Below are 19,558 nucleotides of genomic sequence, written 5' to 3' on the forward strand. Positions count from 1 at the left end.
CATAGACTGTTGGTGAAGCCTGAACGCCTGGTCTTTACTGCTCCCCTGAGCCGGGGTCATTGGTCGGACAGGTCATAAGGCCTATTTGATACATACTGCTTTAATCCCATCTGGGACCTGAGGAGAGCACCAGCTCTTTACACAACACTGAGCTTTATGTTGTTCATTTTACGACTCGAGCGTATTACTGTAACAAAACCCTCTCTCTCTGGACGCCAAAGGGCACATGAGAAGCCCTCAGCTGATGAACCAGGGCTCCGGTGATTAATGGCTAATTAGGGTTTATCACACAAGCTTTGATTCTACAGATATTTTGGTTAATACACCTAAAGCACAAAGCAGTTTTTTTATTTTATTTTATTTTATTTTTTTTGGGTCAGTAACAGCATCTCTTACTTTTGTTTTTTTATATATACTTATTTTAGTAGCTTTTTTATTTTATTTTTTCATTTTTCATTTTAATAACACCTTCAGTAAGGTCCGTAGCATGAGATTAATGATGATTATTATATATTGCTTATATCAAAGAAAGGCAAAAAAGCCAAAATGTTCTTAAAGGACCCATTCACCCCAAAATTATATGTCTGTTATCATTTACTCCTTATGTCATTCCAAACTTGTATGACTTTTTTTCTTTTGTGGAAAACCAATGAAGATATTATACATTAAACACTGTAAAAAAAAAAAAAATCAATAAAGTAATAAATGAAAACTAATAATATTCATTTTTTTAAGCTGTAAATAAAACAAAGATTATTGGAGTATATTTGACAAGAAAATACTATTTCAGTCTTTCTACTTCAAGTTCATGTTTAATTATTTTCTATATCTTTATAATTTGTGAAATTTACTAGCTTTTTCTGAGTGAAAAATGGTTTCTACACCAAATATGTTTTAGTGTATTTGTTTTTTGTTTTTTTAATTACTTTTTTAACTGTCACTGTTTTTATCTCCTTTTTCCTCTTGGATGGAACAGCCTGAAAAACTTAACTTGCATTCATTTATTAATATATTTATTTCCAATTTTGAGCTACAAAATAATATATGACACATTTTTGGTGTGTTTTATTGGTAAATTCTTAAATGCTATTGAAATGAAAGCTTGGCAAACATACAGAATGTCATGCAGGCTTGAAATGGGTTGAGTGAATGATCACAGTGTTTTCATATTTGTGTGAACTATTTTAGCTCAAATATTGTCTTAATTCTGTCATCTATAACGAACACATACGCCCCATTTGATGGTGTAAATGAGTCTAGTGGAGGCTAAAAGCTGTCCGGTCCGCCACCACTCCTCTTCTTTCCTGCAGTAACTCTATCAGCATGTGAAGGTGCGGGTCGGCTGGACACCAGGACAGGATGTGCACTATCTATTTTATCATGATGTGTTAAAACATCGGTCTGATTCAGCGCCGCTGAGGAAGAGGATGGGGTGGGTGGACAAACAGAAAGCATGTGATAAATCTCTCGGGACGAAAGAAAGAGAAGGGGTGCTCATGTGTTGGTACAGATGAAAGCCAATGCGGTGCCAATGATGTTTAATCGTCAGGGGATCGGAGAGAAGAGGGCACAGGAGAGGTCTACTTTTCCCATGTCCCTCCCTCTTTAGTGTCCTATAACAAGGATGCCGAGGTTTGATCCTGTTCAGTCTTTCGTCCGACTGTTTCCAAGTCGTGTGCCAAAGGAAACACTCCTCGGGCTGCGGCTCATATTGCCAAAATAAGGGAAGATGAAGTGTGTTGGGGCAGGGCAGTGCCAGCTTTTTCCAAATGTTCATCCGATAGCTTTTGGTGGCTCTTTAAAGGCACATAGTACTTGACCGAGCCAACAAGAGCTTTGCAAAGAGCTTCGGCTATAAAGCTTTTCACCGCAAATACGACTTTTGCCCGTGCAAAGCCAGTTACACGGCCACCAATTGGGTGAGCTACTTGTCATATGGGCCGTTCATCTAAACTTTTATTAGTCCGTGCTTTTATTTTGAAACATTAGTGGATGTGATGCGCTGTCGGGAAAAGAAAAGTGTGATTGTTGTTTCAATATCAGGAATAACTTCTTTTTTGTGTGTGTGTGTTTGTGGCACATTTCAGGGTTAACTAAAACATTAAAGCATTTTCATAACTTATTTTATTTAAGCTAGTTGACAAGGATACAGGATTTTATTTTAAGTACTAAAATAAAAAATATAAAGACATTTTAAAAAGCAATAAAAATGACAAACACAAAGAATTAGAATGAAAATAATGAAGTTTTTTTTAATGAAAATTAAAATGAAATATATTAACAAAAACTTTAATAGTAAATCAATGATACTGACACATTTCAGCTTTTAAAGATTTAAAAAGATTTGATTTTTTCTTATTGTTGTTTATATGTCACATTTTCCCATGTTTGTGCTTTTCCACAGAGAGAAGTGAAGGATGTGTTCGCCGCCATCGTGTTTGAGGCAGCATACAGTTTAGGAAAGCACGTCGTGGATGAATATCAGGACCGTGACCTTCCCTCTCTGACTCCCATTCTACGCTGGAAAAAAGGAGAGAAGATCGCCGCTAAGAACGAGGTTTGTATTCGTCAGCTTTCTCTGCACCTGAAGAATCAATTTTAAACAGGATAGCACCGGAAATGAAGATAACCTTTAGGAATTAATGTCGGATAGCCAACTGCACCTTTGGCGACCCGAGTTTGATTTAAAAACTGGCATATAGATATTTTTTATATGATCTCATAATTTGGCAGCAGGGATATTAGGCCTGTTGTCACTTTAAGACTTGACACATGGATCCATTATACGGCTCAAGGTCCTTTGCCGATCCTCTTTCCCTCTCCGCCTCATGCTTTCCAGTCTGATCTGTAATATCCTATCCAATCGATTTCAATTCAATTACAAAAAAAAATAAAGGCATGAAAGGCCAGAAATAACTTGCCTAACTTAACCTAACTAACTAAAAAAAGACCATAATGCACAAATATATATTTCATACATTATTATTCTTTTTTAAATTATATTTAGTATTATTATTTTAACTCTTTCCCCGCCATTGATGGAATTTTCCCAGTTTTCCGTGTTTTCACTGTTATACGGTAGGGGGCGCTATTACTCATCTTCTGAAAGAGTAAAGAAACTCCTGATCAAAACACAGACGAAGAAGAAGCAGAAACAAGCGATAGAAGCACATGTAAAATAACGTGATCATCAAACATTAAACAGCATATAAATCAAAACTGTCTAATGTTACTGAATGAAATGTCGACCCAGGACGAGGTACAGGACTTTAGGGGTGTTGATGGACTCGATCCACTCCATCCGTGTTTTGATCATCGTTCTGAATCCGATCCGGGCATGCATGGTCTTTGACAAAAGCACATTTTTCTCAGCTTTTTGCTCAAAATGTTGCCTTTTTTATGAAAGTCACACACATTCAAGTGTTGATAAAGAAAGAATACATGAAGCTAGAATAAACTGTTATATATTGCATGTTCAGATATTCATACAACAAAATATTCTGGGGGCCATGAAAGTTTTGTGAAAATTATCAAAATTGCTGGCAACTTTTTTTCAAAACCGCTGGTGGGTTAAAAGGTTAATAGTATAGTACAGTACAGTACAGTAGAGAAGAGTAGAGTATTTTTAAATATAAGTAAAAACTACTATAGTTTTTAATACAAGTAAAGAAAATGAATAATCTAAGAAACTTTAAGCATGTTCATTTTCCACGTTAATCAGAGTTTCTGTCCTAATTACCCAAGACAATTTCTGGTTGCTTTTTTGAACATGATCTTCCACAAGCACGGATAAATCATGCACAAAAAGACTACACGTGTGTTCAGAAAGTAAAATATCACGTCAAATCAAATATGTTCTGATTTCCTGTGATTTTGAATGTTTATAAAAACACATCACACCTGGTTAGAACACTTATAAAACCTTACATATTGCTCGTTTTAACATTTTAACAATGATTTGGTATAGTAGATTATTCTAATTTACTCTGAGACTGTTACTCACCTCGTACTCATTTGCCGTTGGCATCACCCAGCAGCTCAGAATGCCAGAAATTACAATGCATATGTAAATGTGGTTTTAGTTAGCGCTCAATAATGGCTGTTGACTCTTTGTGAATGGAATGTGGAAGATTGATGAATTTATTTGCCAACAGCCCACATCATATCCAGCCCTCCGGTTAGTCGACATGCTTTTCCCTCTGAGCTCGAGGAAACACGGCGCTGGCATCTTTCAGCGCGGCAGGAATCCATTATGATGGAATCTGAGGCCATTAGTAACTGTGTCCACCAGTTTGTCTGTAGCGCTAAAGCAAAGGTGTTGATGTTAAAATCTGTCCAACACGAACACACTGCACTTTCTTCTTTATTACTCTTGAAACCGCCACTCATATTAAAGCTTTTCAGGCCATCGTGAAGTCTTGCACAACAGCACCCTCTAGTATTTGCTTCCCAACTCGGGTTATACTGACAGTTTAAGTTGTGTAAACATCCTGTGCTCTGTTTGACTCTTCACAGACGTGGTTTGAGAAGAACTGTCTGTCAGACGACTGTGCCGCTGACCTGAGGCTTCATGGGAAACTGCTGCTTTCTGGGTAAAGCCCCCTGGTCTTCTCCTCTCCAGGTTCTGCGCAGTGGCTCGTTTCAGTTCATTGACGTCATTAGGGTTGAGTCGCTGTGGGTGTGGACACACGCTTGGCTCTCATCGGCCCATGACGTCATTCATTAGACCGTCTTTAGGAAGTCCTAGTCTGGTTCTGAATGATCTGGACCTGGTTTCTCTGTAGTTTCCTTAAACGCTGAACCTTCACTGTTTAAAGAGCAGATGGGGATTCACAACTTACAGTATGTATTAGAGCTAGTAATTGAAAACATATTTTACTGTAATGACTACAAAACAGGCATTCATATTCTATGCTCTATGTATTTGTATGAAAATTAAGTCTATTTTAGGACCTATTTAATTTTTTTTTACATTTCAATATTTTCATTATTCAAATACATTCAAATATTTTACATTTTTTATTATTAGTGCACTATAAAAACTGATTCTGTTGGTTTAACTTTTAAAAAGTAATATTAAGTTTTTAAGTAATAGTAATTTTGGTTGCACTTTATTTTTTAGGTGCCTTTTGTTACGCTGTAATTATGCATTTAAGTACTAAGTATTATTAAGTAACTACATGTACTGACTATAGGATTAGGATCAGAGTTTGGTTTGGTTTAGAGTTAGTTGCATGTAATTATGCATCATTTATAGTTATTACTATTAGTTAGTAACTATGTGTAACATATGTAACATTGACAATGTAAAATAAAGTGATACCGTATTTTTTTGTTATTTAAACCATCAAAATATAGAAATACAGTGATATATATGACCCAGAAATATTTTAACAGGTTGAGATTTTCCTTGTCCCACTTGTTTTCTCTTTTGTTTCTCTCATTACTCAGGCGTTACATCAGTTCTCATCTGGCTCTTGGTGGAGTGAAAAATGTGTCATTAAATTTAACCATCTCTAATGCTGGAGATGACGCCTATGACACCAACATCTACTTGAACTTCTCCAGAGAGGTTCACTACATCAACTTCTTACAAAGAGTAAGTCTGAGATATTACCGGTAGTTCTCTAAACCAGACTTTTGACTGCCAGTTTGCAGCTTATTCTTACCAAGAACTGACTGACATGTAAAGTGACACACTATTGTTAACATGACATACAGGCAGGGCTTGACATTCACAGCAGTGGAGTGTAACGCAGTCACTCCTACTGGCCACTTTGGCGGGTTTACATTTATACATAATATAGCCTATACATTTTTCAATTGTAGTCTTTTAAAAGGCATCTGAAATAATAAACTAAGTGCGATGTAGTTGTCAAAAATATAGATTTTTTGATACTAAAATATCTGAAAAGCTTCCAATACTCATTTTCCGCAGAATAGATACATGATACCAGCAGCTCTTTCTCTCTCTCTCTCTCTCTCTCTCTCTCTCTCTCTCATCTCTCCGACAGTGATTGACACGAACCCGCCTCTCCTCACTCACTCGATTCATTTGCTCCGGATGAATATTGTTGGTGTTATGGGCTTGAATTTCGCTGTGGGATTGTGCATAATTTTATTCATTAGCAAGTTTTGTACTCACACCCAAAGTTTGCGCACATAAAGCCGCCTCTCTTCTTTTTCGCTCCTTATTGCGCTTAAACAGTCAAATACACACATATTAATGTCAAAATGCCGATATTGACGAGTATTCATGTAAACACAGTCAGTTATGTTTTAAGTGAACATAAACAGTTGAGAAAGAAAACACATGTGTAACAGTATAATGGATCAGTGCGTCAGGTCTTAAAGTGACAGGAGCCTAATAAACCTGCTGCCAAATTATGAGACAATATTAATAAATATCTATATGGCAGTTTTTCCCCATGGTATCGATGTCAAAATTGTGGCCAGGGAAAACCACTAGCCAGAGAATATCAAAGTTAATGTCAAACCCTGCTTCAAACTAAATTCCCCAATGTTTTTCAAAGATTGATTGCTAAGAACTTATCCAGTAAGTAGTTCCTCAGGACTAGTACCTTCGGATGCGTTCATTTATAGAAGCCTGATAAACACCAATTTGTTTCCCAGTGGAGTTATAAAAACCTCCTGAAGATTGTGTAAAGCCAGCCAGTTAGACAGAAGTTTGAAGTTTGCAGAGCTCTTGCCACTGTTGTTTATAATACACACCAGGCGGCTCATGGGTGTGCCACGAACTAGGTGCCAAATACTGACAAATAGATTAAATGGAAAATGTGACCAGTTTGAATCTTCTTTATAAGGAAATGTGGTCATCATATCCATGATTTAAAGGGACACAATGGAAAAAAGAGTGTAGAATATGTCGAGATATGCGTTCAGTCAGCAGAGGAAGTTGTGGAAACAGGAGGAAGTGCACAGTTACCGATGATCGCACTTGCAGCTGGTCAGTGTATCGTTATCTCAGGCTTCTAGATCACGTCTCTCACACTGAAATCTCTGTTACAGCTCCCTCAAGGTCTGTTTCCTCTGCTGAAAAGCTTTCTGTGCTTATCAGAAGCATGAGCAAGAACATTTCCTCCTTTAGTTTGACAATAATGGAGAAACTCTTTAAGATTGCTAAACGGACCTCTGTGATAAACTCAATCTTCTCAAGAGGGAAACGAAGCAGCAGAATTGGGCATTGCAAATAGCGCATTGGTTGTTCTCTAATTTGAAGGGATAATATCTATATTTGTACATGTCTTTCCTAATTGTGACCTTTTCTAGATTTACTGATTTACTGATTTTTTTTTTAACAACTTTACTGATTTAAAAAATAATAATGCAGAAGATGCGAGAATGGACTATCAATAACTGCGACAGAAATACTACTAAAAAGGATAGTTCACCCAAAAATAAATGTTCTGCCATTATTTACTCACCCTCATGTCGTTCCAAACCAGTGTGATTTTCTAAAAAATTTAAATTGAAATAAATAAATTTAGTTACACTTTATTTGTTACATATGTTACATATACTTGTCATAGTAATAACAGTAAATTCTGCATAATTACATGCAACTAACCCTCAATCAAATCCTAATCCTACCCTAACCCTATAGTAAGTACATGTAGTTGCTTAATATTACTCAGTACTTAAATATATAATTACACTGTAACAATGACACCTTAAAATAAAGGGTAACCCAAACGAGTTATATTTACTACATGTACTTACTATATAGGGTTTGGTTCAGGGTTAGTTACTTGTAATTATGCATAATTTACAGTTATTACTATAGTAAGTACATGTAGTAACGTGTAACTACGTCACCTTAAAATAAATTGTTACCATAAATCTATATAAAAAATAATGCTGCTCTTTTCCAAAAACAATAGCATATAACATATTCAATGTTTATTCGCCCTTTTTGAAGTTTGATGGTATCCGTCTTCATTCACTTTCAATGCATGGAAAAGGGCAGCATGAACACTCAACAAAACATCTCCTTTTTAATGCTCCACAGAAGATAAAAAGTCATATTGGTTTGGAAAGTTATAAATTATGACATAATTTTTTTTTTGCAGGTGAAGAATTCCAAACAATTTATGTTTGGTCTAGACTTATTGGATTTAGTAGTTTGACCATCATTTGTTTTCTTCTCCTTCTGCGTTCCAAAATCCTTCCAAATTAATTAGTTTGTTTTTGAAGTGCTCAGATTTCACTCTATAAATCCTTGTGTTTTGACAGAGATGAAGCGCTTAACATTGTTTTACAGTCTTAAATTTCATTTTGATCTTTTTTTTTGCGGTGCTTCCTCCCTCTTCTGAGAGTAATTGGTCGTGACTGTTGAATAGGATGCATGCAGGGGTCCAGGTGGAAGTGTATTGTGAGAAGACAGTGGCCGTACTTTTGTTTGCTGTTCTAGTACTGTACGCTCAGCAGGACCCGTCTAATTACCAACGCCGTGAGAAGTCGTCTGTGTTGATGTGACCCGTCTTCACTCGGTGGAGGTCAGGCCAGAATGTCTCCCTCAGGCCAGTTCAGCTTTCCATCATGCCGAGTGTGAACTTGCGCTCGCCTCTTGTTTTATAGTAGGTCCTGTTGGCCGTGTGTTTGTCTTGCAACCCACACCATCTGCAGCAGTGAATTGGTTTCAGAAGCTCCATCGCCTCATTCAGGTGGCCCCGGGGCCCCTCTTGTGAAGAAACACACTCACTGTAATTAGATAAACGGTGGATTGTCCTTTTATTAGATTGTGGCAGGTGAAGCGAAGACCTTCAAATTGGTGTCTCGGAAACAATTCAATTTATTTTAGAGTTACTGAAGCGCTAAATGACGAGGCCGAGAGAGAGACAGTGAAACAATCTGGCTGGATATGAAGTTTATTTTAGAGAGACTCTGCCAATACATACATCATTTGAGATTTGTTAATGTTTCAGTTTAATAACAAACAAACCAGAGAATGGTGACTTAATAAAAACACCTCGTTCCTTCCTGTACGTCATGGTGGGATACAATTACTGAAACAGTAGTGACAAAACACCGGACAGATGTAGAGAAGTGGCATTTCTTTGAGAAAAAGGATATAGTACAAGCACACCAAAAAATTTAATATAATTTAAATCCCAAAAATGTAATAAAATTATATAAAATGAACAATAAATAATAATGAATTATACAATATATATGTATATATTGATACAATCAATAAATTGTATCACAATCAATAAATTGATACAAGCATAAATAATGATACAATAAAATGAACAATAGATACAATTTTGAAAATGAGACTGTGCCACTTTGTGCTTGTGAAACACTTGTGGAACATGTTCATGTACACTATTGTTGAAAAGTTGGACTTAGTAAGATTTTATCAAGAAATTAATACTTTTATTCAGCGAGGATGCATTAAATTAATCCAAATTGAGTGTAAAGACATTAATAATGTTACAAAGATTCCTATTTCAAATAATTGCTGTTATTTTGAACTTTCTAGCCATCAAAGAATCCTGAAAAAAAGTATCACAAATGTTTTATTGATACTAATGATAAATGTCTCTTGAGCATCAAATCATCATATTAGAATGATTTCTGAAGGATCATGTGACACTGAAGACTGGAGTAATGATGCTGAAAATTCAGCTTTGATCACAGGAATAAATAAGCATACATTTTAATATATATAAACTGTTATTTTTACATGATATTTCTGTTTTTGCTGTATTTTTGATCAAATAAATGTCGGTGAGCATAAATCTTACAGACCTCGACAATCCCTGCATAGTGAAATAAAGCCAGAGATAAATTTGCAAAATAAAATAATAGGATAAAACGACAAACATTTTATGTCACGTGATCCGCAGGGCCCTGCTCATGCCCACTAGATACTGTCCCAGGTGGCTGATGGGTAAACACGTGCACTTCTCTGCTGCCCGCTCTTCTCCATAGGAGCACTAACTGTTTGTTTGGCGACGCTTTGCAGTTTAGGAAATAGAGGTCCTTATTGAACTCGAGTTGTCCTGGGGTTTTCCTGTTAGTGCTTTAGAGGACGTTGTGTCAGAGAGTTGCTTATTTAAGTCGACTTGATGAAGACAAAGAGTACGTCTCCTTAATGAGACCAAACTGCAGAAAAAGTGCTGAGCAAGAGGGAGACGACTGTATAAATAATGTTGAACGATTCTTGCCACATATCGTACGTGAGGGATCTTATACCACTTATGTTCAAGGGTCATTATGTAAATAAAAAGGGGGACAGAACATTATCCATCTATATATAACATTGTAGCATTTTGAGTCTGATATATTAATGTAATCAGGTGTTTGTTAAGGTCACATTTAAAGTCCTATCTGGCTTAGATGTCTAATAATTCCAATAGGTTTTGATAAACTAAACATGATCATTTCTGGGCACAAATGGAGACTGTGTAGATATTTGTGTGGAAAAATATCAGTGAACACAGAACAAATTTTATGATGTTCAGGGCAGGGTTAAGAATGCATTGCTATCATATATTTTCAAGATTCACCCAACAAGATTCAATGTTGGGGTCCGTAAGACTTAGTAATATTTTTGAAAGAAGTCTCTTCTGCTCACCAAGGCTGCATTTATTTAATCAAAAATACTGTAAAAACAGTAATATTGTGAAATATTATTGCAATTTAAAATAGCTTTTTTTTCTTTTCTTTTTTTTTTTATATTTGAAAGTGTAATATATTCCTGTTATCAAAGCTGAATTTTCAGCATCATTACTCCAGTCTTCAGTGTCACATGATCCTTCAGAAATCATTCAAGAAACATTTCCCATTATTATCAATGTTGATAATTCTCATTATTATCAAATAATGAAATATTTTTGTGGAATCTGTGATTCACTTTTTTCAAGATTCTTTCATGAAATGAAAGTTCAAAAGAATAACATTTATTGGAAATATAAATCTTTTGTACAATAATGTCTTTTCTGTCATTTTTGATCAATTTAATGCATCCTTGCTGAATAAAAGTAATCTTTTTTTTTATTCTTTTTTTTTTTTTTTATGACTCCCAACTTTTGAATGGTAGTGTACATCAGATTGCATCAAACACATTTGAATATCTGTGCCTAATAATATTTTGGGAACTAGAGTAGCTGAACTACAGACAAAAAAATGTAAAAATGCTTGATCTGGTGCGGATATGGACCACAGACCGCAAATTGAGCACCACTGAATGCTCTTGAGCTCGGAAATGATTAACAGGCCACATTTAGTCCGCGGGCCGCCAGTTGAGGTGCCCTGCTGTGCATTAGCAATACTCAAATCTACATGGGGAAACCAGGGTGTTCGTGTAAACGCTCCAAACCAGTGCAAAACGTGAGGCCAAAGCCTCAAACTCTTCCCTAGAGAGCTGCCAAGTGCATAACAAATGAGTTTTGCAAACAGTCCTAGGCTTTCCTGCACCCCCCTCATCTACTTTTGACTTATTTATTGATGTATTTTCTCCGGCAGCAGTTCTTGTTATTGCTGCAACCTCGCTAAGAATAGCTCCAGTATAAACTCAAGAACGGGGAACACGTGCAAGACCTCACGTGGAACTGAAGATCCCCGAGTTAAGCGCTCGTCCTCTGCATTGTTCCAGCAGCGTGAGGCCGTCTGGTTGATCAGCACGGCCCTGATGTATTTTACCTTCTCGGCTCTGTAAAATGACAGCTTCGTGAACTCTCGCTGTAGGAACGCTCACCCCTCACAGAGTCCAATCTCAGCTGTTTACACAGACCAGCCGGTGCTCTCTGCTGTGTTTAGAAGAAGCTCTCCACTCTCACTGGCGATTGTCCCTGTTACTGTTCTCCTAGTGAGAGTACAGTTATTTATGGGTTAGTCAAGTCAAGTTAAAAAATTCTATATAGCCCTGCCTGTATACAATACACATTGTTTCAAAGAATCTTCACGTTAATAATCAGGAAAATGACAGTATTAAATGTAAAATTCATCAGTTGTGAAACCATTGAGCTATAAAGCAGCTCCATAGGAGACATCTGTCATTATTATTAAGTTCAATTCAGTTCACTTATGATTTAATTCAGTTCAATAACTGTGTTAATGTTGCAAAGTTCATCAGTTATGAAATGAATACATGATTTATCTGTGAACCAGCTCTGCAGAACACAATAGTCAGTTCAGTGTTAATTCATTTCAGTTCAGTAAGTCGATGTCGCAAAGTTAGTATTATTATTGAGCTCAGTTCAGTTCACATTTTGTTCTCTTCTGATTGTCAGTGCAGTTAAATCACAGATATTACTGAATATATACACTCTTTTAAACCCCAAAAAGTTTGTGCATAAACATTTTTCCTGGTGTTTTATATTATCTTTATTGTATCTTAAGTTAACCATGTATATGTTATACTGTCCCAAGACTGACTTCAAACTTTTGCCGAATGCCTTGTGCACAATATCCATCTCGCGGCATGTTCCTTTCACAACACTCTTCCAGTGTCCACATTTGCGAGACACATTTCGACTGGTTGTAGATGCTGCAACAAATGTTAAACGTAGTGCCGTACTAAAGGCACTTGTTACTAAAGATTTTAAGAACTCTATAAAAACTCCATAGTAACCATCTGTGACAACTACCAACCACCTAGTAACACCATAGCAACCACCCTGAACACCCTAGCAACCATCTAGAACCACCCTAGTAACCACCCAAAATACCCTGGCAACCACCCAGAACACCTTAGTAACTGCATAGCAACCACCCACAACACCCTAGCTGCGTAAACCATTTGCTAAAAAGAACATTTATAAAAGATCATTTGTTCCATTGGCAGTGACTGTTTTAAAGGAACACGCCGACTTTTTGGGACTTTATCTTATTCACCGTATCCCCCAGAGTTAGATAAGTCCATACATACCCTTCTCATCTCCGTGCGTGCCGTAACTCTGTCTGACGCACCCACCGCTAGCCTAGCTTAGCACAAAGACTGGAGGTAAACGGCTCTAGCTAGCATACTGTTCCCAATAAGTGACAAAATAACGCTAACATTTTACATTATACATACTGGGAACTATATTCTCAGAAGGCGAAGCACTGCTACTTCTGCGGAGTGATTTACTCCAACTCTGAGCGAACTCTCTGTTCCTCACCACGGGGCTTCTCAGGTGCTGTGAGCAAATCACTCCGCAGAAGTAGCAGTGCTTCGCCTTCTGAGAATATAGTTCCCAGTATGTATACGATTAGAAGATGGCTGTGTCTCATGTGACCTTGTTATTTGTACACACTGTGACTATACAAATCACAACATGTAAATAGGAAAATGTTGGCATTATTTTGTCACTTATTGGGAGAAGTATGCTAGCTGGAGCCATTTACCTCCAGTATTTGTGCTAAGCTAGGCTAGCGGTGGGTGCGTCAGACAGAGTTACGGCACGCACGGAGATGAGAAGGGTATGTGTGGACTTATAACTCTGGGGGATACAGTGAATAAGCTAAAGTCCCAAAAAGTTACCGTGTTCCTTCAAATCTAATTTTCAATTGAGGTAGTTACTATAGGAGTATGAACGCGTGTATACATATTGTATTCATTTGTTTTAATCATGTATGCCCCATGTGTTTTATTATGTGGTATACAATGTGGTTGTACAGTGTTGTCTGATGTATCTGTGTCTTATGCCAATGTTAAAGATTAATTTCTGTCTAGTAAATCTGAACAGACAATAAAGTCTAACAAACAAACAAACTTGCCTGAAATCTAGCCGACCAGTCGAGATGTGTGTGCACTGCTCGAAATTCCAAGAGCTAAACATAAAAATTATAATTTTTTTCCCTCCAACTGTCTTTATGCAGAACTAAATTGGAGATCTAAACATAATTGTAAATCATATTGAATCCAGCTTGCGAGAGTTTATTTTACTCAATGGTAACCCCTCTGAATGCCTTCTGAATGTTTGCCTGGGATGGGAATCAGTGATTTCTTGTAAGGCATGCTTTGTAGGACGGCACTGCGGTTGCTGAGACTTTCTGCTGGGGTCCGTACCAATTAGTACAGCGTTTGAAGGGTTTGACTGGTTATTCTCACTGTCATTTGGTGTTTTCTCTGTCTGTTTCGGCTCCAGGAAGAGAAGGGCATTTCCTGTATGCTGGTAGAGCTGGACTTCCTCAAGTGCAGCGTTGGATTCCCTTTCATGAGGGCACAAACCAAGGTAGTATGACAGGAGCTTCAGTTTAACAGCTTAATGATTTACTTAGTGATCTTGTTAATTATAGCAATTCCATTTAACCTTGTAGTTTTAACCTTTTTTTCCCAGTACCATCTATCTGTGCTTTTTGACACGAGTCATCTATCTGGTGAAAACGAGACACTGCTGTTTTTAGTACACGCTAGAAGGTGAGCTTTGAACGGATTTAATGAACCCCCCCCTTAAAAGTTCATGGTTTATTTCTATGATTAAAATACACATGGTTCACATCATCAGTCCACATTAGTAAATGGTATGATGTTTATTTTTGAAACAACTAGATAGATTAGACATTTGGACTTTTCCCTATTTGGCTGATTTGTGAGAAATTAAGTGGTTTTGCTTGATATTGAAGTCGTGATATGAATCTAATGCTGGCCAGATGTGTTTTCTTTGCTCAGAGATGTGCATTACACACTAAAGTGGTAAAGACTAGCTCTCTGTGAGGCAAATAAAACTCTCATAATGCACATTTGGCCATCTTACACTGTAAACTTAATCAATTACACTGTATATATAACAATATAACCACCGTATATATGGTCAGTACCAATACTACCATTTAACGTTTGGAATCTGCAAGAATTTTTAATGTTTTTGAAAGAAACAAAATACAGTAAAACAATAATTTTCTTAATATTCTAAAAGTATTTTTGAATATATGTTCAAATATAATTTGTTCCTGTGATCAAAGCTGAATTTTGCCTTCAGTGTCACATGATCCTTCAGAAATCATTGTGATATGATGCTCAAGAAATATTTCTTATTATGATCAATATTGAAAATAGTTGTGCTGCTTCATATTTTCTTTTGGAAACCATGATGCATTTTTTCAGGATTCGTAGATGAATAGAAAGTTGAAAAGAACATCATTTATTTAAAAAATAAACATTTTGTAACATTATAAATATCTTTACTGTCACTTTTGATCAATTTTATGCATCCTTGTTGAATAAAAGACAAAAAAAAGCATACTTACCCCAAACTAAACTACTGTATATATGAGCAATATCACACTTGTAGTCATGTGATATGGCTCTGTATCAGCACGGCTGTGATTCGTTCAGTGAAGCGATTCAGCGCTCCTTCATTTCTTGTTCTTAAGTGACAAATTTGAATTAGTAGGAAAGGCAAGTCAACTTGAGATTTTAATCTGTGTAACTTAATAATTCAAATGTAATGGTCTTTGTTCAATATTATTGTTCTTTCTTTCTTAGTGCCAATCCAGAACATAATAGCACACTTCATGATAACACACTGGAGTTGTCCATACCGCTGGTACATGAGGTGGACACAGCAATCACTGGGTAAGATTTACACTTCACGAGCTTAAAGGAACACGCCGACTTTTTGGGACTTCAGCTTATTCACCGTATGCCCCAGAGTTAGATTAGTCCATACATACCCTTCTCATCTCCATGTAACTCTGTCTGACGCACCCACCGCTAGCCTAGCTTAGCACAAATACTGGAGGTAAATGGCTCCAGCTAGCATACTGCTCCCAATAAGTGACAAAATAACGCCAACATTTTCCTATTTACATGTTGTGATTTGTATAGTCACAGTGTGTACAAATAACAAGGTCACATGAGACACAGCCATCTTCTAACCATATACAGACCCTTTCCAAAAAATTTGAATATCATGGAAAAGTTTATTTATTTCCATAATTCCATTCAAAACGTTAAACTTCCATAGATTATAGATTCAGGGCCCACAACTTAAACGATTTCAAGTATTTAGTTGTTTATTTGTACATAATTTGGGCTTCCAGCTCATAAAACCCACGAAAACAGGATTTCAAAAAATTAGAATATTACATGAAATCACACTGTAATTACACAGTGATACCATGGTCATTGAACCAGGTTTTGGTTCTTTTGGCAGTGTGGGCAGGTGCAAATCCTCCTGGAAAATGAAGGAAGCATGAAGTGCTCTGAAAATGTCCTGGTAGACGGCTGCGTTGACTGGATTTAATAAAGCACAGTGGACCAAAGTCCTCTTTTCTGATGAGAGCAAATTTTGCATCTCATTTGGAAACCAAGGTCCCAGAGTCTGGAGGAAGAATGGAGAGGCACACAATCCAAGATGCTTGAAGTCCAGTGTGAAGTTTCCATAGTCTGTGTTGGTTTGGGGAGCCATGTCATCGGCTGGTGTTGGTCCACTGTGCTGTCCACTCAACGCAGCCGTCTACCAGGACATGTTCAGAGCACTTCATGCTTCCTTCAGCAGACAAGCTTTCTGGAGATGCTGACTTCATTTTCCAGCAGGATTTGCACCTGCCCACACTGCCAAAATAACCAAAACCTGGTTCAATGACCATGGTATCACTGTGTAATTACAGTGTGATTTCATGTAATATTCTAATTTTTTGAAATCCTGTTTTCGTGGGTTTTATGAGCTGGAAGCCCAAATTATGTACAAATAAACAACTAAATACTTGAAATCGTTTAAGTTGTGGGCCCTGAATCTATAATCTATGGAAGTTTAACGTTTTGAATGGAATTATAGAAATAAATAAACTTTTCCATGATATTCAAATTTTTTGGAAAGGGTCTGTACATACTGGGAACTATATTCTCAGAAGGCGAAGCACTGCTACTTCTGCGGAGTGATTTGCTCACAGCACCTGAGAATACAAATTACAACATGTAAATGTATGTATAGACTTATCTAACTCTGGGGGATACGGTGAATAAGCTAAAGTCCCAAAAAGTCGGCGTGTTCCTTTAAAGGAAAAGTTTACTTGCTTATTTATTCACCCTCATGTTGTTCAAAACCTGTATGACTCTCTTTCCTCTGTGGATTGTCAAACAAAACCTAAAATACCTCAAATTTAGTCTATAAGACTAAATATTGTACACCATATTCTGAAGCTAGATGATAACTGTGAAGAACTGCCCAAAAATATACGCACTTTCATTGAATGCATAAGACCAGATTGAGATTTCTTCACAATATTTCCTTTGGTGTTTTGTGGGGGGGAAAAAATCAATTCATACATGCTTTTAACATGAGAGTAAGTACATGAGTTTTCTTTTCATTGTTTTGTGGTAGCCTATTCTTGTAAGAGCTTCTAAGTCCATCACACTGCCAGACATCTGATAACACCAGAGACATATGTGGTCCGCTCAGTGTTTAGTTCTTATGTGCACATTTCTTTTTTGGCTCCTGTTTCTTTGCACCGCTGGAGTATTTCAAAGTTAAAGGCTCACAGACACTTGTTTCACGGAGATGAATGATGCTTAAATATACAACATGTTCTTCAGCCAGATGTACAGCCTGATAATGTGAACGTCCTCCCTGTAATGTTTTAGATGAGCGCGCCAGAGACTACACTTTAATATATAAACACAAACTCCAGAGGTTCGACGTAAAACCAGATCAAAGTCTGTTCTGTGTAATTTAGCAGGTTAACTTCATACTGTATGTATTAGAAGGTTTCTGTAATCAGTTTATGAATATAAAGATTTTATTTAGTACCTATAGACAAACCTATGCAATACTCTTCTTGCATGGAGTATTTTCCAGGTGTTTGAACTATAAAAGCTGCAATGTTTTACTAAAATGAAGTCATTCTGACAGGAGCACACTTGCATTATATTATAGATCAAAGCTACCATCAAATTAATCACATTAAAGGGCTCCTATTATACTTTTTTGCATGTCCATCTTTCTTTAATGTGTAATGTTGCTGTTTGAGCTTGAAAAAGCTCTGTAAAGTTACAAAGTCCCTCCAGCGGGAGTTCTTCTCTATATCAGTGTCACTGTTTCTGAATTCCCTGAAACGCCTCCATTGTAGTCTTGAGTTTCTTCCGGGAATTAACTCGTCACAATATTCCTCATTTAAATAATTCACTTCTGCAGAATAAAGGGGCGGGGCCTGGTTGAGTTAGTTAGTAGTGTGTTAAACTGCGGTTATGGTAAGGGGCGGGACATTTCCCAAACACACTCGAAGCGCTCAACCAATCACAACACACTGATCCAGCCGACCAATCAGAGCACAGTGTGCTTTTCAGAGGGAGGGGCTTCATAGAGACAGGAAGTAAACAGAGCGTTACTGACAGACTGGGAAGAGAGGAGCTGCAACAATGTGTGAAAAATAATGTGTTTTGAACATTCATGCATGAAAACCTACTCTAGTAGAGCCTATAAACAAAATCAAGACTTTGTAAAAGGGAATAATAGGTCCTCTTTAAGTGAAAGACATAATATTAAAGCACAATGAAGGATTGCTGTATAACTGTGTGTCCGTTTCTGCAGTGTGGTCAACCCTACGTCTTTTGTATATGGAAACTCAGTCGACCGATCACGCTTCCTTCAGCTGGAAGACATGGAGTGCCGCTTTCAGCCGCTCAACTTCACCTTTCAGGTATCCCATGTGTTCATATGCTGTTTTGCAAGTTTTTCTGGACATTTTATTGCAGACTCTGACTTTAATGTACAGTAAACACTGACAGTAATGACTGGTTAACTGTATGCTATCCCACTTACATGATTACTTCCCAAATAAATAAATTAAATATTGCTTTGCGTTTAAATCAAAGCACTAGAGATATCAGGGGATTAATTACCTTATAAAATGGTTTTTTGAGGCAATTTTGAGGCAAAACTTATCTGTCCAGTAAACATCAATTAAAACTCAAATGAAAAGCACAAAAAAGCACAAAAAGGCTTTTTCGGTGCTAAATGAGTGCATAACTGTGAGAGAGTGATGGCAATTTTGACGTCTTTCTCTCTTCTGACCAACACAATCAATCTCTCAATATGTTTTCCTCTTTTGGAAAGTCATAGCAGCGCCATCATAATTTTTTTCTTTTGCTATTGGGTCAAATGTAGCTTCCGTTCAAGTTTACCCAACTATAACAACTTCCACTTCTGAAAACCCTGAAAAAGTGAAAAGGGTCCAAATAGTATCATTATGCAAAATAATGTGACTTTAAAATGTCCAGTCCAGAACCAAGCCGCATTATAATGTGCTTTAAATGAATATGAAGTGTACTATTGGCTGTGATTAATTAGCAGTTAGTTGTTGTGCTGAGCATAAATCCCAGTTTAAATCCGTTTCCCATGTTTTGTTTGTGTAGGTGATAAACAATGGGCCCAGCAGACTTCCAGGCTCCAAGATGGACATCAGGATACCCAACCGCCTGGCTGGGAACGGACCAGATATGTTCCATATCATTGACACACAAGTGAGTTCCTGCCACTGATGCTCTTGTTTATTTAGCTAGGCTTCATTCTCAGTACCTTCTCATCTAAATGTAATGTGTTAGTGCTGTAAGCTGTTCTTCCTTGGTATTTTGTGCCACACCATGGCATTGTTGATTTTTGAT

At 37.0% G+C, this 19,558-nt stretch overlaps 1 protein-coding gene across 2 annotated transcripts in view; it reads left to right on the forward strand.

Annotated features, from left to right (window-relative positions):
- The window catches only part of itga9 (integrin, alpha 9), a 106,794-nt gene that overhangs the window by 73,967 nt on the left and 13,269 nt on the right, over positions 1 to 19,558 (forward strand). For both annotated transcript variants that reach the window (XM_082153301.1, XM_082153300.1), the window contains exons 16-23: positions 2,405 to 2,557; positions 4,516 to 4,592; positions 5,452 to 5,599; positions 14,100 to 14,186; positions 14,292 to 14,371; positions 15,440 to 15,529; positions 18,486 to 18,594; positions 19,310 to 19,417. In XM_082153301.1, coding sequence (XP_082009427.1) covers positions 2,405 to 2,557; positions 4,516 to 4,592; positions 5,452 to 5,599; positions 14,100 to 14,186; positions 14,292 to 14,371; positions 15,440 to 15,529; positions 18,486 to 18,594; positions 19,310 to 19,417 — 852 coding nt within the window. The remainder of the gene's footprint in view (positions 1 to 2,404; positions 2,558 to 4,515; positions 4,593 to 5,451; positions 5,600 to 14,099; positions 14,187 to 14,291; positions 14,372 to 15,439; positions 15,530 to 18,485; positions 18,595 to 19,309; positions 19,418 to 19,558) is intronic.

Source organism: Leuciscus leuciscus (assembly GCF_965113295.1).
Source record: "Leuciscus leuciscus genome assembly, chromosome: 22".
In the NCBI taxonomy this organism is placed as follows: Eukaryota; Metazoa; Chordata; class Actinopteri; order Cypriniformes; family Leuciscidae; genus Leuciscus; species Leuciscus leuciscus.